Here is a 20,484-nt window from a genome sequence, read left to right as displayed (position 1 = left end):
GAGCCCACTGTGCTGGGGCGAGGGCAGTGAAGGTTGCGTAATGGCTTGGCTGCCTTTCCACCAGGGCCAGGGGTGGCCTGTGGGTTGGACATTAGGAATGCGGTCAGGGTCAGAGTAAAGAGGCCTGGGTGCAGGTCGAAATTTGGGACAGGCTGGGGCAGAGGATCAGGGCCCCTCTGCATTCTCCTCTTCACACTGGCCCTGGCTTATCTCCTCTAGCTGGGAGAGAGCCTGGCAGATATTACAAGACCCTTCACCCAGGGAAAGCCTAGCAACCCCGAGAGAGAGAGAGAGAGAGAGAGAGAGAGAGAGGAAAGAGAGCAAGGCCAAGCCTGGGGAGAGGTCAAGGGTGAGCCAAGAGTTGCAGCCAGTGCTTCCCTGACCCCAGACGTGGGGGGGCAGGGGGCACTGTGCAGCAACCCAAACACAGGAGGACGCCTGGCCACCGATACCAGAGCAAGGCAGCTTGGGTTCTAAAGCCAGGCCAACCAAGGAATGGGTTCCAGCTCTGCCTCTTACTGGGCATGCTCTCTGGCCAGGTGCTTCACCTCTGAGCCTCTGTTTCCTGATCTATGAAATGGGGGTAGCAATGCCCACCTCATAGGACTATCATGAGGCTGAAATGCAGTGTGTGGAGGGATTAGCTCCAGAATGAGGAAGAATAGCCATAGAATAGCGGTTAATACAAAAAGGAATAACAGATGTGTGAGGTCCCTTTCAGCCTTCAAATCCTGTGATTCTGAGGGTCCGCTGGCCCGGCCCAAGCACCTTTCTCTTTCTCTCGGAAAAACAAAGCTTCTGCTGGTCGTCTTGCTATTATATGTTCACGATTTCATTCGATTTCCACAGCCACCCATTTTGCAGTTGACAGGACTGAGTGAGAGCGGAAGGGATTCATCTAGTCTAACAAATAATTTCCAGCTGTAGTAAAATATACAGAAACATTATGTTTACCATTTAGCCATTTTTATGTATAATTCAGGAGTGTCACCTATAGTCGCAGTGTTGTTCAACCAATCTCCAGAATTTTTCCATCTTTTTTGGTAAGTTATTTGTTTTGAGAGAGAGAGAGAGAGAGAGAGAGAGAGAGAGAGAGAGAGAGAACACGCAGAGAGAGGGGGAGAGAAAATCCCAAGCAGGCTCCATGCTGACAGTGCAGAGCCCGATGCCGGACTCAAACCCACAGACCGTGAGATCATGACCTGAGCTGAAGTCAGACACTTAACCAACAGAGCCACCCAGGCGCCCCTCCAGAACTTTTTCATCTTGCAGGACTGAAGCTCTATAGCCATGAAATAATTGACCAATCCTCCCCTGACCCCTGGCACCCAGCATGCTACTTTCTGTCTCTGTGAATTTGACTATTCTAGATTGGAGCTGTCTTCTTTCTTTCTTTCTCTCTTTTTTTAATTTAATACATTTTTATTTTTCAAAACGTACAGTTAGTGGGATCTGTTCATGCATCTTCGCCAGCAGCTGGGGCATCTCTGCCCCTGGTGTTTCTGGTGGAAATGACCAGAGCTCTGTACTTTGCAACTTGTTTCCTAAGTTCTTCACTAAGGAGCTCCTGAAAGGCCACCCCAGCCAGGGGGCCTCGAATCTTCAGTCTCTCAGAGACGACGGCTGGGGTCATAAGCTTCTAGTTGGGAACTTACGAAGTTTGTCACATGTCACTTTGTCACACAAGACCAGGTCATTGAGCGTGTCCCGAACTTTGCCTTTGGACCACTTCTTTTTGGCCTTGCACCCAGACTTGTTCACTGGGTCTTTGTCTTTCTTGGCTGGCTTTTCAGCATCTTTCTCTTTCTCCTTGGGAGACATTGTGAAGCTCTGAGATCAGCAGCCACCCCTGCAGCCTCGCTGAGATGTTGGACAAAGAGTGGAGCTGTCCTGTTTCTTTCTTTTTTAAAAAAAAAAGTTTATTTATTTATTTTGAGAGAGACAGAGAGAGAGAGAGAGAGAGAAAGAGAGACAATCCCACGCAGGCTTTGCACTGTCAGCATGGAGCCCGATGCGGGGCTCAAATCCCCAGATCACGAGATCATGACCTGAGCTGAAACCAAGAGTTGGATGCTCAACCGACTGAGCCCCCCAGGAGCCCTGGAGCTGTCCTGTTGCCTAAAGGCCCATCTCAGTTTTGCTGTTGCACCATCTGTTCTCAGTGCCAACAGAATGAATTTGGACAGCTAGGGCTGCAGTTCAGGGGAGGCCAAGCTCTACAGGGGTGGGGTGGTCAGGGAAGCCTGCCTGGAAGAGGAGGAGGAGAAAGAGGCCTATACTCCTTGCCCTAGAAGGTAGAGAGGCAGTGGTGATGGTGACTCAGGGATGCTTGTCCCCTGCAGCCTGCCCTTTGGTTTATGATGGCCACCTCAGCAGCACCAACCTTTGCCCCCAAGTGAGTTCCCATCAGATGGGTGGAGACTCTGAGCCACCTCAGGGGCCAGTGGCTTGCCCAGGGGCTGGAGCAGTCCTGCACTTGCAGCCTCAGGAACCATGGGGATAGGGCCACGCAGTCAGTCCTTGCGAGGACCACGACCCTCCTATGGCAAGCTCCAGGAGCCCTGGGGGAAGCCTTTAGAGAGCCGGCTGCGCCGGGCGCTGAGCCTCAGACAGGGCCAGAAGAAGTCCAGGCCCTCAAACGGAGGCCCAGAAAGGCTGGACACGCCCGGTCAGGAGTGGCTGCCAGGGTGCCTGGAGGATACGGAGCAGCTGATTCAATCCCAGCAACGAGAGCGCCGGTGGTGGCTGAAGCAGTATCAGCAGGTTTGTCTGAGGGCTGACGGATGGAGGGGCGCCACAGGGGTGGGTAAGGACTCCACTGAGAGGGACCCAGGGCAGCAAAGGCTCAGAGGTAGGAACATATGGGGCCAAGGACCAAGAAGACAACAGAGTTGTCTGGAGACAGGGCTGGAGAGAGAGGTATCCAGGCACCATATTTCAGAGGGCCTTAAAGACTTTTGGGATTTATCCCATCGGCACTGGGGAGTCACGGAAGGTTTTAGAGCAGAGCTGTTTTCAAATGATTAATCCGGCAATGTGTCGGATGGGTGGATTTTGCTGGAGGCAAAGAGATCAGCTAGTAAAACTTCCCCAGGGTTACATCTTGTGTTCTATGCCCCGGAAAGGGGGCATCCTGACCCCCTTGGTGGGACCTTTTGGCTCCTGGCCCCTGCCTCCTTTCTTTTGGAGAAAAAGGTCTCCGGCGAGCAGTGCTCCTGTCTCTGGGGTCTACCACCACCTCGTGGCTGTAGGTGGAACAGCACCTGAAGCCCACCACGCGGCGGTGGGACCAGGACCCTGATCTTGCCTATCCTCGGTCTTCTAGCAGGTAAAGAGAAGGTGGGAGAGCTTTGTCTCCGGCTTCCCTGGTGTGACCTTGAGCCGGCCAGCCTCCCCAGAGCCCCCTCTGAGCACCACCAGCTAAGGATGCTGGAATCGGCATTGGCCCCTGCTGCGTCTGGATGAGACGGCGTGTCTGCTGACCTGCCTCTTCGTGGTCCTCTGGACTCCTCTGTGTAGGTTGCTCCTGCCTTCCTCACGTGGTGCACCGAGGCCTCTGCCACCAGCTTACCCAAGGGTCCTGTGATTGCCCCTCCGCCCTGGCCCTCCACTCCAAGGCTGGCTTGCAGTAAAGACCCCAAAAGGGGGCTCAGCCCTGTTTCCTGATGGATTCTGCCATCTGGGCATGGGGGCACCCTGGGACAGTGACATGTACGAGGACCTTAGAAACCTGCCTAGAAATAGGGGTGTCAACACCCCTGGCCCCACACAAGACCAGTCGTGAGCTTCCAGGACAGAGCTCAGTGAAGCCAGCCCCACAGCTGAGAGGCTCTGCACATCAGCTGCTCACGCCCCTCCCACCAGGCCCGGCTAGTGGTGGGCGAGGCATGGGCCTGCCTCCTTGACAATGAGCCCCCCAAGGGCAAGGACTAAGTCAGGGCAATCCCTGGTACCGGAGCTCTACAGCTGAAAGGCCCAGGCCTGTATATAATCACTTGTATCTTCATAGTATCCCAATGAAGGAAGGGGAGGGGGGGAAGCCTTCCCTCCCCGTGGGACAGAGGTAGAAACCGAGGCCCAGGGCAGGGAAGAAATTATAGTCTTTGGCACCCATGGCCCCACCCCCACCCATTCCCAACCTTGGGGCTGAACACAGGAATAAAGGTTTCTGCGCTGAAGTGTACAATTTGCCTAGTCATTAATTCACCTCCAGGCCTCTCCCAGCCCTCGCGGGAGGCTTGGCTCAGAATTTGGCCGGATGGTGGAGCAAGGGCACCAGGGGCAGGTCCCCCATGGGTCCCCAGGAGGCTGGGTCTTTCCTGCCACTTCTCTTGACCTCACTCCCCAGAGGAATTGTCACCTACCCCTGTGCTGACCTCCAGCCAGCTTCGGGGGGACTGCTTTCCTTTTTGCGTTCACCCTCACGAGGCAGGGCTCACTCTGAGTCCCGGAAAGAGCAAGGACTCATCCAAGGCCACACAGAAGGGAGGGTCTGACCCCAAAGAGCCTGGGCTCTTTGAGAGACACTGACACTTCGGTGGGGTCCCTGAGGCTCTCCTGGCTCAAGCGGACCCAAGGTCAAAGGTGAGGGGTCAGCTGCAAGCATCCCAGCGCAAGGTCTGTTCTGGGATGGTGGGGAGACCTGAGGGTCCAGCCGGACATAGGGGAGGTTCTGTCTCCCCAGAGCCCAGAACCCTGGCATGGCCTTTGAGGAATAAGAAGGGTCCTAGGGAATTCTTGTCCCGGACGGCCACTGGGATCAGAGACTAGGATGCCTGGCTTGGAACCTGAACTCTGAGAGCTGACCAGAAGCTTCCAGACCAATTAGTCACAAACTTTAGATGCCTGCCACTCCACCGTCTTGTGCAGTAGCCCCTTGAGTGCCTCTGAGGAACCCCAGGACTCCAGGAAACATGGTTTGAGTCCATAGCCCTGGCAAACCCTCTGGATGGCAAGAGGAAGAAACTGAGGCCCAGAATGGGGAGGTGTCCTCATCGCCCTCCGCAAGTCTCTGCCTGTGAGCCCTGTGTTCTAAGGATTTTCTAGCCCAACTCCTTGCTGTTCTCTTACTTGTCATGCTCTGTGACCAGTTTGTCTAGTTACGAGCTTCTGTCATCCACAAGACACACAGTTCCACGGGGAGCTGGCCTGCTCACCACTAGGACCCCAGTGCCTGGCTCAGGGCCTGGCCCATGCTGAGTACTCAGTAACCTGTTGTTGAGTGAATGAGGCACTGACCCAAGGTCCCCCAGCGAGCTGATGGCTGGGCTAGGCCTGCCGCTCACACGGGTCTGGGGCCTCCCACTCAGGCAGAATGGTTCTACCTCAGCCCCATCAGCAACCCCATCATCAGGGAGCACAGTTCCAGGACCCATGGCTGAGGCCTTCACCAAAGGCCTTCATATACTCTGATAGATTGTTTCCAAAGATGGCCGCAAGCCTTCATCCCATGGTGCACGCCTGCTTTCATTGTGTCTTTGCCACACCTCCCATCGAGAGAGGTATTCTGTTTTCCCTCCCCTTGAATCTGCGTGGGCCCTGTGACCTGCTCAGACCAATAGAATGCGATGGAAACAATGCTCTGGGACTTCTGAGCTCGGGTCTTAAGAGGCCTTGCATCTTCTGTTTGTGGCCTCTTGGAAACCAGGTACCAGGGAGTCCAGGTGATCTTGCCTCTAAAGTGGCCCCTAAGCAGATATGTCCATAGTCCCATCCCGAGAATCTGTGAATTTTGCTGGGTATGGAGAAGAGTCTTTGTAGACATAATTAAATTAAGGCTGTTGGGATGAGGAGACCATCTTGGATTATTGGGGTGGGAAGGGCCTAAATCCAGCAAGAAGTTTCCTTAGAGAGACACATATAATGTAAGGACATAGAGGCCAAGGCCACGTGAAGGTGGAGGAAGAGAGCAGAGTGAAATGACCACAAGCCCAGGAAGCCTAGGATCGCCCACAGCCACCAGGAGCCACCAGTAGAAGCAGGAAGGATCCTCCCCTGGAACCTTTAGCACCTCGATCGCAGACTTTGGCCTCTAGCACCGTGAGACAATAAATTCCTATTGCCTTAAGCCACAGAGTTTGGGGAATTCTGCAGGAGCGCCAGGAAACTAATACGGTGTGTTTGTGTGATTCTACCTGGCAGAGACTGGTCAGGTCTATAAAAACCCGGATGTGCCAGCAGGGTGACATTTCCCAGCCTTCCTTGCAGTCAGGCAGTCAGGTGTGGCCAAGCTCTTGCCAGTAGAATATGAGTGGAGCTGGCATTCATGGCCCTCCAGACAGAGCCATTAAATATCCCTGCCCAACCCTCGATGCTTCCCTCTTTGCTCACAGGCCTGCCCAGTGCAGAGGGCCCAAGGGGGCTTCAAGGCTAGGAGATGGCAGTGACACTGAGGCAGAGTCCCCTGTCACCCGTTTGGACTGTGATATGACTGCAAAATAGGCCTTCATTGTGTTACGCCTCTGATTCGGGGGCCGCTCGTTAGCCTCAAGCCTAGACTGACGATTTCATGTCAACAGTGTGTGGGACCTCGGGGACTGGAAACTCCGAGAAGGCAGGACAATTCTCTTTTTGCTCACTGTGAACAGCCCACCTTGGACAGTGTCTGCCTTCCTGTAGGTGCTCAGGAAACAGTTGTCGAATTACTGAATGTATTGCAGCCAGGACCTGGGGGAGAGCAGGAGTTAACCAGGCCAAGGGAGGGAATACGTGTTTCCGGTGGAGGGAGCGGCCTGGAAAGCCCAGAGAGAACACGGTGCATCTGGGAGTGCAAACCATCTGATGGTCTACGACAGGACGGATGTCCCTGGCTCAGGCTCTGGACATATTTATTGCCCACGGTCCCCCACCCCACCTCCCAACCTCCCTAGATGCGCCCTCTTCAGGCCCTACCTGTCCTGGTTTTGTCTGCTCATGAAGCCTTCGCTCTCATGGGGTGGGCGGGCCACCGGGGAGACCACTGAGCCTCAGGCCAGGCTCTGTGACTGCCACCCACACACTTGTGCCCCTGGGCCTCAGTTTCCTCATCCATCAAGGAGAAAGGATAAGCTTACCTTGTCGGCTTTTGGGGTGGGGTAAGGTGACGGGAGGAGGAATGGGCACCACTCTGAGCTGGGTCAGAGCCACAGTGGGGGCTTCGATTCAAACAAGATGAGAAAGGGCAGGTGTAAGACTGTTTCCAGGGGCAGGGTGGGGGGCAACTCCTGAGTCAGCAAACCAGCAGGCCTTGGAGGATGTTGCCGACCTTGTGGCTCTGAGTGGGGGAGGGTGGCTCCCCTTGGAGGCCTCTCAGATATGGGCGGAAGGGTGACCCGTCTGGAGAGATGACCCTGCCAGTGCAAAAGTCCTAAGCTCTCTAAGGGCTCCACCCTCGGGCCAGCATAGACCCCAAGGTCACCCAGAGACAAAACGCAGAGAGATTTCGTGCTGCTGTGTTCCGTTTCTGCTGCCCACAAGGGCAGAGCCTCCCAGGCCTCTCCCATGCCGTGGGGTCTCAGAGCCAGGAGCCAGAGGGGTCTGGGACCCTTCGGCCCCCCTCCCTGCCTAATACCCTTCGGCCCCCCCCCAATACCCTGCCCCTCTGTACGCGTTCCCAGAACTGCAGAGCACTGTTTCTCAAGCCCTGATCTTTCCATGTGACTTTTGCCCTCAAGGAGCTCACAGTCCTGCTTGAGAGGAAGACAGACAGACAGACAACAACCAGCTGCTCTGTTTCAATGCACCATGGAGTAGGAGCTCACGGGGCAAGGTGGTGAGGCAGGTCAAGCAGGAGGCCCTGGTTCCTGGACCAGTGTGCCCCTCTGGGCTTGGTTGGACATCTTCCTCAGCTTCCTGCAGCCTCCAGCCATGCCGGATGGGACGAAGCTGTGAGCAGGTGGAAGAGAATATCCTGCAGGAGAAATGGGGCCACTCGGTTGCAGGAGTGGGGAAGGCGACGAGGCAGGCAGGGAACACTGCCTCCCCAAGCACCTCTCAGAGCAAGGACAGCAAATTCAGCTGGAAGGGAGCTCAGAGCCCAACGGATCCAGGCCGTTGATTTTACAGATGAGGAGACAGGCCTTACAGATGAGGAGACAGGCCTTACAGCATGCCGGAACTCTCCGCCCACCCTGGGTGCCTAAAGCCCCTTTCCTCAGGGACTGGTGGGCCACCAAACTTAAAGTGTCCAGCCAGTCAGCGGGGCCAGGGTGGGCCCAAGCGTGAGTGTCAAACCTGGGGCCCAAGCCCCTGGCCTGCAACTAACTTGTTGAATATTTTGGGCAAATTATTACCCTCCTCTGTCAAATAGAAAATTGTTTTTTTTTTTTCTTTTTTGAGAGAGAGAGGGAGAGTGTGGGGGGGAGGGGCACAGAGACGGGGAGAGAGAGAATCCCAAGCAGGCTCTGGCTGTCAGCATGGAGCCCGACGCAGGGCTCGATTCCACGAACCTGTGAGATCATGCCTGACCTGAGCCGAAATCCAGAGTCGGACGCTCAACCAGCTGAGCCACCAGGCTCCCCAAATGGAGATCTTGATCTCTGTGTCTCCCGGGGCTGAAGGGCACGTCAAGTGCCGGGCGTGCAAAAGCTTTGCAAATTGTGGCGCGCCGTGTCCTGAGAAGGAACATTATTGCCGCCCCTTCCTCACCACCCCCAGCGTCAGGGCAGCAAAGGACTTACAAGCTCTGTAGCCGAACGCCCGAGTTAGAAGGCTGGCTCCACCTCTTATACTAGCTGGGTAAACTGAGGCAAGGCGCCAACCCCTCTCTGTGCCTTTGTTTCCTCATCTGTTCAATAAAAACAAAACCAGCCCCTCCTCACAGGGTTGTTGTGTTACCCGAGTCAACTCAGGCAAAACACATAGAGCCATCGGTCCTCAGTTCCAGGACGTTCCCCTGGCGTGACCCGGGGTGGGTCCCTTCTCTGAGCCTCAGCGGCCTCCTCTGAGGAAGGGGGCACCGATGATAGCATCAGACCGCCCGCTCAACGAAAACCTCAGGACGCCTCATGCTCAGACCCAGTGTGTCCTCAGCTCACCTTGGCCTGTCTGGGCCCTGGCAGGGCCGTGGGCATTGGGATCCAGGGAAGCGGGCCCAGCCACAGACCAGACAGCTGCCCCCGGGCCTCCCGGGAGCGGTGTCTCCTCCAGTGCCAATGCAGGAACGGGTGTGGGAGGAAGGCCTCGCCTCACCACCCCCCTCACCGCCCCCCCCCCCCCCCCCCCCCCGTGGTTGTCCCTGACCTGCGCGGCCCCACCCCCATGAGGCCCGGTCTCCCTTCTCTGAGCTCCAGACACAACCAGTCAGTTCGGAGCACGGACAGCCACGCGGGTGAGCCAGCACTGCGGGAGCTGGCTCGGGGAGCAGAGGTGCCCAGAGAAGGGCCAGGTTAGCTCTTGGAGGGCGGGCATCGGGAAGGGCTTCCTGAGGAGTGGATAGCAGGGGGGCGTGCTACCCCGTGGCGGCAGGGCTGGGAAGGGTGCGCCAGGCAGAAGGAAGAGCAACGTGCAAGGGCACAGGGATGTGGCACAGCTGGGCCGTTGGGAGACCCAGGAGGGCCTCAGTGTTCCTGGGGAGCAAGTGGGAGCGAGGGAGGCGAGGACAGGGAGACAAGGGACGAGGCTCAAAGCACTGGCGGTGGAACTTCACCTGGGGACCCGTCACAGGGTTTCAGTAGCAGAGGAAAGAGGGATTAGCTTAAAGATTCCCTATGGCCACTCCAGCCCAGAGGACGGTGGGGAGCCGCGGGGAGGCGCGCAGATAGACTATGCTCCCATTTAACAGATGAGAGCTTTGGGGCCCCAGTGGAGGGATGGGCGTGAATGGGTCGCACGCAGTGAGAGGACCCAGGCTGAGCGCTCTGTATGCCACAGCCTACCTCACCTGTCAGGCCCAGCCCCTCACCTCTGTGTGCCCTGCCACAGCTCTGCCCTCCGTCTCCTTTCCTCTGCCCGGCCCACCTCCCCAGCCGGCAGTAGCTCCCAGAAGGGCAGGTGCCTGGCCCTCCCCTTCCCAGGGCAGGCTTCAATCCCGCCAGGGTTGTGGGTGTGTTGGTAGGAACGGCTGGCTGCCAAGGAGCCTGGCCACGGGCTGGGCCCCTGCCTCTGCCCCCGGCTCCGGACACCCTCCCAATCTTTCCACGTTCACCCCCTTTTTCTGCCGTCACTTCCGCCCTGGAGCCAAGCGACCCACATCTCCACTTTGCTCGCCCAGTTGCTGCCTTCCGGAACACACACACACACACACACACACACACAGACACCATACACAGTGGCTAGAGAGCGTGCTTACGTGAAATGTCCACAGACCAGGGGCAGTTGGAAGGCTAGAGTCCAAAGCTGTTCCCTATGGCCACCACTTCACCTTCCCGTGGCAGAAGGGCCCTGGGGACCGGTGTAAATGTTCTATGGGGAGGTTAAGTGAGCTGGAGGCTGCCCGGTGGGCTCCCTGCAGCCAGTGGGGTCCCTGGGAGAGGACACTCCTCCTGGCCAGACTTGTAAGTTGCCCCACCATGGACCCAAACTGTCTTTCCCGTCATCTGGTCCAGGCTGCCAACTCCAAGCTTTCGAAGCATTCCATAGGCAGGACCAGAAAGCTCAATGGTCAGCATATAAGTCAGGATCCTCTAGAGAAAGAGAACGAGTATGTGACATATATACATACAGAGATTTATTATAAAAATTGGTTCATTACAGAGGCTACATCTGCAGTTGGCAAACTGGAGACTCAGCAGAGCTGATAGTGTCCATTTCAGTCCAAGTCTGGACCTTTTTTTCTTTTCATGCCTTCACCTGATTGGACAAGGCCCACCCACATTGGAGAGAGCAATGTTTTTTACTCAGTCTACCAGCTCAAATGTTTCTCTCGTCCAGAAACATCCTCACAGACACACGCTGAATAATGTTTAATCAAATGCCTGGGCCTCCCATGGCCAGGTCAAATTACGCATGAAATTAACCATTATAGTCAGTGGCTCATCCCCCACTCTCCATATCCCACCTCCACCAGCTTTTATTTTTAATGTTTCTTTATTTTCACAGAGAGAGAGAGAGAGAGAGAATCCCAAGCAGTCTCTGTGCCAAGTACAGAGCCCCACACAGGGCTCCATCCCACGAACGTTGAGATCATGACCTGAGCCAAAATCAAGAGTCAGACGCTTAACCAGCTGAGCCACCCAGGCGCCCCTTCCACCAGCTAATCTTGCTGGCCTCACCTTCAGAATTCATCCAAACTCTGAGCCCTTGCTCAGAGTACCACTGCCTTTCCACGTCCTCTTTCTGAGCCCTTGCTCAGAGTACCTTGCTGAGAGTTTTGGGGCCCCAGTGGAGGAGGGATGGGCGTGAATAGCAAAAGATGATCTCTCTTTCAGTACCACAGCCTTGGGCTAAGCCACCATCTCCTTGTGGTTTCCTCACTAGGACCACGTGGTTTCCTATCTGGTGGGCCACTTCCAGCTTAGCCCCCTGTGGTCTACTTTCCACATGCATCCAAGATTATGCCTCTAAAGCTCAAGTCAGAGCCAGTCATTCCTCTCCTCAAAGCTCAGAAATGGCTTCTCTGCTCATGCACAGCAAATCCCATGATTACACCATCCAAACCATCTGGCTACCTTTCCAATTTGCATCAGGAGGCCTTTCCCCCATTCTCCCTCAGCTCCAATCACACTGACCTTCTTGTTGTTCCTTAAACATATTGACATACTCCCACCTCAGGGCCTTTGCACTTACTGTTTGTGATACCTGCAATGCTTTCCTGCAATCTCTGCTTATTAACTGCCACACCTCAGAGGACTCCCCTGACTTGTCCATCTAAAACAGCTCTCCTCACCCCATCCTTCCTCTTGGCACCTTACCCACTTATTATGGCCAACATATTTTTTTATTCATAGTCTCTCTGCCACCAGAATGCCAACTTTATGAGTCAGGAGCATGATATATTTCATCTCCTGCTGTATCCCCAATACCTTATGCATAGCGGGTGCTCAATTAATAGTTGTTGATGGTCTTAGTGATGATTTTTTGGATTTGACACCCAAAGGTAAAGGAAACAAAAGTAAAATGAAACAAACGGGACTATATCAACTAGACAGTCTCTGTGCACCAAAGGTAACCATTAATGAAATGAAAATGGAATGGGAGAAAATACAGGCAAATCGTATCTCTGATAAGGGGTTAATATCCAAAATGCACAAAGACCTCATGCAACTTAATAGCCAACACAATCTGGTTAAAAAATGGGCAGAGGATCCAAACTGACATTTTCCCGAAGAAGACATACAGATGGCCAAGGTGGAAGAAAAGCTGCTGGACGTCAGTCGTCATCAGGGAAATGCAAGTCAAAACCACGAGAAGATATCAGCTACCACCCCACACCTGTTAGAGTGGCTACCAGCACAAAGAAATAACAAGTGTTGGCAAGGATGTGGAGGAAAGGGAACCCACCACTCTACCCAGTCTCAGGGTCCTTATGAGGGGTCTTCTCTGGATCCTACTTCTCTGGATGGGTGGAAGATCATCTCTTGCTATTCATAATAAGCCCCTTTCAACCACACCTCAAGTCTGTGCCAATGAGGAGACGTTTGGAGGGTGGGGGCAGGGCTGGTTGCTGGAGGAGGCAGCCATGTGATGAGAGGGTTGGAATTTTCAGTCCAACCTGCACTCCTCCGGGGAGGGGAGAGGGGCTGGAGATTGAGTTCAATCACCAATGGGCAATGATTTAACCAATCATGCTATGTAATGGAACCTCTATAAACAGGTTCTAAACAAAGAGGGGCGCCTGGGTGGCTCTGTCGGCCAAGCGTCTGACTCTTGACTTCGTCTTGATGGTGATCCCTTGGTTCGTGAGATCAAGCCCTACGTCGGGCTCTACTCTGACAGTGAAGAAACTGCTTGAGATTCTCTCTCTGCTTTTCCCCTGCTTTCATGCTCTCTCTCTCTCTCTCTCACAATAAATAAATAAACTTAAAAAAAATCTAAACAATGGGATTCGGGGAAATTCCTGGTTGGGGAGCACATCAAGGTCCTGGGAAGGGTGGCACTCCCCGAGAGGGCACGGAGGCTGCATATCCCTTCCACATACTTTGCCCCATGCTTCTCTTCCACTTGGCTACTCGCCTGTATCTTTTTTTTTAATGGTTTTATTGTCCCCATATAAATGACAGAGTCAGAAACTGAACCCAGATTTGAGCAAGCCTGAGTTCTCATCCCCAGGCTATTGGTTAAAATGGGCAGGATAAGGGCTCCTATGTGTTCTCAGTTGGTTGAGTCAGACTCTTTTTAATTTTTTTTAATGTTTATTTTCTTTTTGAAAGGGGGGGAAGGGCAGAGAGAGAAGGAGACACAGAATCTGAAACAGGCTCCAGGTTCTGAGCTGTCGGCACAGAGCCCGACACGGGGCTCGAACCCACAAATCATGAGATCATGACCTGAGCCAAAGTCAGACGCTTAACTGATTGAGCCCCCCAGGTGCCCCCTGTATCTTTTATTATATCCTCTATAATGAACTGGGAGAAACGTAGTGTTTCTCTGAGTTCTATAAGCCTTTCTAGCAATTTATTGAACTTGAGAAAGAGGCCTGGGAATCCCTGATTTATAGCTGGTCAGTCAGAAGCAGGTGACTACCTATGAATTATCACTGGCTTCTAACATGGGGACAATCTCGTGGGACAGAACCCTTCACCTGTGGGATCTGCGCTGAATCTGAATGGTTAGCCTGAGAACTGAATCGTAGGGAACCAGGTTGGTGCCTAAAGAGCTGGAGAATTGTGAGGTTTTTTAATGTTGATTTTTTTGAGAGTGAGCGAGCGAGCGAGCGCGAGAAAGAAACAGAACATGGGTGGGGAGGGGCAGAGAGAGAGGGAGATACAGAATCTGAAGCAGGCTCCTGGCTCTGAGCTGTCAGCACAGAGCCCAACACGGGGCTCGAACTCAAGCTATGAGATCACGACCTGAGTCAAAGTCAGACACTTAACTGCCTGAGCCACCCACGTGCCCCGGAGAATTGTTTAATGTGAGGGAAAATACACACATTTGGTGTCAGAAATGTTGTGAATATAGAGACACTGTTTTTATTGCAGATGGTTATAAAAGAGAGCTCTTAGGAGACACATGTGGAAGCATTGAAAGGTGAAGGGGTTTAATGCTTACAGACCATTCTCAAAGAATGTCTATATAGGTGTGTGTGTGTGTGTGTGTGTGTGTATGTAAATGTGAATGATAAAATCAATGTGGCAAAGATTAGTAAATCAGGGTAAAAGTGTATCATCCTTGAAGCATTCCATAGATTTGAGGTTTTTTTTGAAAATGGGAATTTTTTTAAATAACACAATGTAACATGGCAAAAGGACAATATACACCTCCTGATAGAAGAAACGGTACCACTTATGAAACAATCTTGCCAAAAAAAAAAAAAAGGTCGAGCCTGCATCTTATGAAACTTCTAGATCCAACTCCCAGTACGATCCCCTGGGGACAGAGAAACATGTTATATGACACCACAGGGCTGCAATCAGCAAAATCCAGGCTATGGTGATCCCTACAGGTCAGACAGCCAACCTTTTTTTCAACAAACAAGTGGCAAAGGCAAAAGGAGGTGGAAAGGAACTCTAGAGTAAAAGGAATCTAAAACATTAACCAATCACAGTGCACTATTTAGATACTAATTCAAACTATGTTTTCAATTTTTAAAAATGTGTACTTCTTTTGAGAGAGAGAGCGAGGGAGGGGCAGAGAGAAAGGGAGACAGAGAATTCCAAGCAGGCTCCACACTGTCCGTGCCGGGATCGAACTCACAAACCATGAGACCATAACCTGAGCTGAAGTCAAGTGTTGGACACCAGAAAAAAGGAAAAAAGGAGTCGGACACCTAAGCAACTGAGCTATCCAGGCGCCCCTCAAACTAATGTTTTTAGAAGGACATTCTTGGGGCGCCTGGCTGGCTCTGTCGGTGGAGCATGTGACTCTCAGTCTCAAGGTTGTGAGTTTGAGCCCCACACTGGCTGTAGAGATTACTTAAAAATAAAATCTTAAAAAAAAAAATAAATGAAAAGGAAATTCTTTTTTTTTTTAAGTTTATTTATTTATTTAGAGAGAGAGTGCACACACGAGCGGGGGAGGAACGGATAGAGAGGGAGAGAGAGAATTCAAAGCAGGATCCGTGCTGTCAGCACAGAGCCCGGTGCGGGGCCCGAACCCACAAACTGTGAGATCATGACCTGAAAAGGAAATTCTTTATGAAGTATCTGGAACTTTGAATGTTGGCCAGATATTTGATGTGAATTGTTCCTTTTTTTGGGGGGGGGTGAAAATTATATTACAATTATATTAACGGAAAACTCCTCACCTCAGCCTTTAGATTATTCTTGCCTATTGTGGATGAAATGATGCACTATCTGGGATTTGCTTCAAAGGTGAGGGATATGGGGGCTCCTGGGTGGCTCAGTCGGTTAAGCGTCCGACTTTGGCTCAGGTCACGAACTCACGGTTCATGGGTTCTAGCCCCTTGTCGGGCTCTGTGCCGACAGCTCAGAGCCTGGAGCCTGTTTCAGAGTCTGTGGCTCCCGCTCTCTCTGCCCCTCCCCCACTCATTCTGTCTCTCTCTCTCTCTCTCTTTCTCTCTCTCTCAAAAATAAATGGATATTTTTTTTAATTTTTTTTTCAACGTTTATTTATTTTTTGGGGGGACAGAGAGAGACAGAGCATGAACGGGGGAGGGGCAGAGAGAGAGGGAGACACAGAATCGGAAGCAGGGGATATTTAAAAAATTTTAAAGGTGAGGGATATGGATGGGAATGTAGATGAAGCCGAATCAGCCCTGAGCTGAAGCTGGGGGTGGGGGTGGGGGGTGGAGACTGCCTAATTTTATATTCAAAATTCTGCACAATCAAGAGCTTTGGAGAAGCAATCCTCTCTGTAAGCGGTGACTCTGTGGAGGCAGTTCACATCCGTGCACAGCTCTGCAGCCCAATTCACCCCCCAGGGCGTGAGGCTGGGGGGTACGGGGCGACAGCAACAGGCCTGGCAGAGGACCCACAAAGGGCTCTGTCTGATGACAAAGACACTGGTGTCAAGATGAGTTTGAGGGGCGCCTGGGTGGCTCAGTTGGTTAAGCGGCCGACTTCGGCTCAGGTCATGATCTCACGGTCTATGAGTTCGAGCCCCGCGTCGGGCTCTGGGCTGACCGCTCAGAGCCTGGAGCCTGTTTCAGATTCTGTGTCTCCCTCTCTCTCTGACCCTCCCCCGTTCATGCTCTGTCTCTCTCTGTCTCAAAAATAAATAAACGTTAAAACAAAATTTTTTTTTTAAAGATGAGTTTGAAGACTTTGGGCACAATCGTTTCGCAAAACGTGACGAGCCGACAGTGCATGGAAGCCGACGTGTCCGTGAGCTAAAACCGCCGTTACCCTTGTTGATGATGCTGAAGGCGCCCCCAGGTGCAGGTTTCCGCACAGCAGAGGACACGGGCTGCTCTTAGGAGGACTCGAGACCCAGAACCCGACCCCAGGAGGCGCAGAGGCCAGGCGGGATGCTTGGAGTTCCAGCCAGGCCCAGCTGAGGTGGGAGGGAACACATACCTCCGTATATTTGGAAATCTGTGGGCGGTGTTTATTTGCTGCGCAGTCTGGGTCTCTTCCCCTGGGGGTGCTAAAAGCCACGGCCGCCAAAGGACATGAACGGGAGGCGGGTCAGGAGTGGGCAGCTTGGGGTGGGGCTGGGGGCAGGGCAGGGCAGGCCCAGTGGCTGAGCAATTGCTGCTGACTCATTGGGATCAGAGGTGGCCTGGCCGTGGAAGGGCCTGGGCAAAGCCACCAACTGGCTGGAGGGACTCGGATGAGCACCCTCCCTCCGCACCTTGGTTTCTACACTTAAGCAGTTATGTCCAGTGTCAGACACACCCAGGCACGAATCCTGACTTTGCCACTCGCTGGCTCTGGTGTGGCTTAGTGGCAGGAAGATTCCACTTTCCCTCTGTGAAATGGAAACGATAAGGGGACCAACGTTATGGGTTGTCCTCAGAGGGGGGTGAGGCACGTGCGGAAGTTGGTACGTGGGGTTAGATGCTCCAGGAGCACGCAGCACATCAAAGCCGCGGGTGCCACTGATGCTGTTCCCTGATGAAGGTCCTTCCAGCTCAAAAGAGATTGAACACATAAACCTTCCATGTAAGAAGACACCATATAATTAACACACAAGAAACAGAGGAATAAAGGAGTAACGACGGTGGAAAGCCTGCCAAATATACCCCAAGGGAGTCCACATCAACAATGATAGGGGATGTGACGAAAATGGTACTTTATTTCTGTGGCCTTCCCCTCAAAAGCCTATAGACCCTGTCTAGTCATGAGGAAATGGACGTATCTTAATCGAGAGACATTCTACAAAATACTGACCAGTCCTCCTCAAAGCTGCCAAGGTCATTTAAACACACACACACACACACACACACACACACACACACACAGAAAGTCTTAGAAACTGTCACAGTCAAGAGGAGCCCAACCAAGAAGGCACGAGGACTAAATGTAATGTGGCATCCTGGATGGATCCTGGGACAGAAGGACATGGCTTAGGGGCACCTACATGGCTCAGTCGGTTGAGCGTCCGACTTCAGCTCAGGTCACGATCTCACAGTTTGTGGGTTCGAGCCCCGCGTTGGGCTCTGTGCTGAATATCTCAGAGCCTGGAGCCTGCTTCCGATTCTGTGTCTCCCTCTCTCTCTGCCCCTCTCCCGCTCACAATCTGTCACTCTCTTTAAAAAAAATTTTTTTAACGTTTATTTATTTTTGAGAGAGACAGACACAGAATGCGAGTGGGTTGGGACAGAGAAAGAGGGAGACACAGAATCCGAAGCAGGCTCCAGGCTCCGAGCTGTCAGCACCAGAGCCCGACGCGGGGCTCAAACTCACGAACTAGAGGTCATGACCTGAGCTGAAGTCGGTCGCTCAACCGACTGAGCCACCCAGGCACCCCATGTCACTCTCTTTTAAAACTAAACATTTTTGCGGGGGGCGCCTGGGTGGCTCAGTCGGTTAAGCGTCCGGCTCAGGTCATGATCTCACGGTTCTTGAGTTAGAGCCCCACGTCAGGCTCTGTGCTGACAGCTCAGAGCCTGCTTCGGATTCTGTGTCTCCCTCTCTCTCTGCCCCTCCCTCACCTGAGCTCTGTCGCTCAAAAATAAATAAACGTTAAAATAATTTTTTTTTAGGGGTGCCTGGGTGGCTCAGTCGGTTAAGCGTCTAACTTCAACTCAGGTCACGATCTTGTGTCCGTGAGTTCGAGCTCCGCGTCGGGCTCTGGGCTGATGGCTCAGAGCCTGGAACCTGCTTCTGATTCTGTGTCTCCCTCTGTCTCTGCCCCTCCCCCGTTCATGCTCTGTCTCTGTCTCAAAAATAGATAAACGTTAAAAAAATTAAAAAAAATAATAATAATTTCTTTTAAAGAAAAGAAACTAAGGAAATCTGAAAAAGTTTGCACTCTAGTTAATAATAATGTGTAAATATTGGTTAATTAATTGTGACAATTGTACCATGCTAATTAACACTAAGATGTTAATAGAGAAACCTGGGTGTGGAGTCCATGGGAACTCTCTGTTCGACCTTCACAAATTCTCTGTAAGCCTAAAACTGTTTTATGTTAACAAGTATCAAAAGATAACAAAGATGAGACAGCATGGGAGAAAACATGTAAATGTCCAAAACGAGGAGATTTGTAGCCAGGATACATAGGAACTCATATACAAGGGCAAAGGAAGGAAATGGAGAAATTCACACAGAGGAAAGAAACAGGTCAGTACTCACGTGAGGATGCCTTATATAACCAGAGGAATACAGATTAAAACAATGAATCACCATCTTCTCACCTGATGAGAAACTGGGGGTGTCCAGTATCAATGAGAGCACAGGGGAAGAGTCAGTGTCTGCCAGAGTATGAACTGGTATAATCTCTGGAGATAATTTGGCTATAATTTAAAAAAAAAAATACATGCGCCTGGTGTACCTGTTGCAGCATTATTAGCAAAACCCAAAATTAGAAACAGCCTTGGTCCATCGATAGCCTATGATGCTCCCATAAAATAAAATACTCTGCAACAGAGCAAAGCGTGAGGTTGACCTTTTGCACATATAATGCGATATTCACAGGAAACGCTGCATAGCGTTCATCGTGGGCTAGCCTCTGCCTCGATGTCATTTTCACAATTCTATGTGTCAATTACTCTTGTTATTCCCATGTTACAGATGAGGAAATGGAGTCACAGGGAGATTAAGCAACTTTCCCAAGGTTGCACAAGTAGTGAAGAGCAGAGTAGGGATTTGAACCCAGACAAGCTGCCTCTAAACAGTAAAATTAACAGCAAAAATATGTATGTATACACAGAAATCTGTGTGCATGTATGTATATGCAAATACCTAAATAAACACCTGATAAATATGCTGTCCTTTAGGGGGCGTCCCACAGGACCAGCCAAGAGGGTCCCTGAGGCTTCACGCAGGATAGAAATCAAATGTAAGCTGAGAAGAAGTGAGTTTATTGAGGATATAAAGAGAGTGCAGATAGAAGCATAGTGTCTGGGACCCTCGGAAAGGAAATAAGAGTGAGTCTCATCTTCGTTTGGGGCCTGGGGGCTTTACTGAGGACAGTGGTCTGGTGCACGAGTCTTCTCAGGCATCCAAGAACACAGACAGGTGTTTAGGTGTCCTTCACAGGTCACTTAGGTCCTGGAGCTAGGGGGTCTCTGGGAGTCAGTGGTCTTGGAAAATGTTAATGACCACCCCGCCCAGTTACTCCTTAGATGTTATCTGTTGTGCTGGAAGAATCCAAAGAAATCATTAAACCCTTGACCTCTACAAGGAAGAGGTATGTTATCTGTTCTCTAAAGCATGTGTGAGGAGGGAAGGTAGGTCCTAGCAAGAACAGAAGCAGGAAAAGGAGGGGGGAAAAAAAGCAGGTTTTCATGGGGTCCCTTTAGTTTCCCTATCCCAGGTGCACTGGGTTTCAAAGTGCAATGAATTTCCTGCCTTTAGCCAAGGTCAAAAATGTAAGAAAAACCTTCTCGAAGACCACAAAATTTAAATGTAAATGTATAGTGTCCAGTGCTAAGTTGGCACTGTCAGGGATTTTGCTGCTATTAAGCAGAATTGTGGCAAAGGGAGCTGAGTCCAGTTATTACAGAGTTCGAAGGTTCTGGTTTTTCATACCAATTTTTGTGTTCCAAATCTTAAAGTACCGCCGTTTGTTTGATGCTTGGTACAGTGATATAGCTTCTGTGATTTAAAAAAAAATTGGGGCGCCTGGGTGGCTCAGTCGGTTAGGTGTCCGACTTCGGCTCAGGTCATGATCTTGCGGTTTGTGAGTTCGAGCCCCACGTCAGGCTCTGTGCTGACAGCTCGGAGCCTGGAGCCTGCTTGGGATTCTGTGTCTCCCTCTCTCTCTTCCCCTCCCCTGCTTCCTTGCTTTCTCTCTCTCTCTTGAAAATAAATAAACATTAAAAATAATAAATAAATACATACATAC

General features: G+C 51.8%; 2 protein-coding genes across 3 annotated transcripts; one reads left to right on the top strand and one right to left on the bottom strand.

The window, feature by feature from the left end:
• Nucleotides 1–1,397: 1,397 nt before the first annotated feature.
• On the bottom strand, nucleotides 1,398–17,591 carry LOC106971160 (40S ribosomal protein S25-like). Its single transcript, XM_053202867.1, is given in 3 exon segments — nucleotides 1,398–1,650; nucleotides 1,653–1,900; nucleotides 16,548–17,591. Coding segments are annotated over 2 exon segments (363 nt in total). The 5' UTR covers nucleotides 1,822–1,900; nucleotides 16,548–17,591; the 3' UTR covers nucleotides 1,398–1,456.
• CD1H11orf86 (chromosome D1 C11orf86 homolog) lies at nucleotides 2,404–4,107 on the top strand. Of its 2 annotated transcripts, none has more exons than XM_015067874.3 (2): nucleotides 2,404–2,763; nucleotides 3,329–4,107. In XM_015067874.3, exons 1-2 carry the CDS (start codon nucleotides 2,494–2,496, stop codon nucleotides 3,422–3,424), a joined length of 366 nt encoding a protein of 121 aa, XP_014923360.3. In that variant the 5' UTR covers nucleotides 2,404–2,493; the 3' UTR covers nucleotides 3,425–4,107. The 2 variants fall into 2 exon arrangements, with proteins under 2 accessions (XP_014923360.3, XP_026901317.2); XM_027045516.2 differs by having other exon boundaries at nucleotides 2,412–2,763; nucleotides 3,326–4,107.
• Nucleotides 17,592–20,484: the final 2,893 nt, after the last annotated feature.

This window comes from Acinonyx jubatus, chromosome D1 (genome assembly GCF_027475565.1).
Source record: "Acinonyx jubatus isolate Ajub_Pintada_27869175 chromosome D1, VMU_Ajub_asm_v1.0, whole genome shotgun sequence".
NCBI classification, from domain to species: Eukaryota; Metazoa; Chordata; class Mammalia; order Carnivora; family Felidae; genus Acinonyx; species Acinonyx jubatus.
The sequence above is the reverse complement of the archived record's forward strand: the minus strand, read 5'-3'. Positions and strand labels throughout refer to the sequence as shown.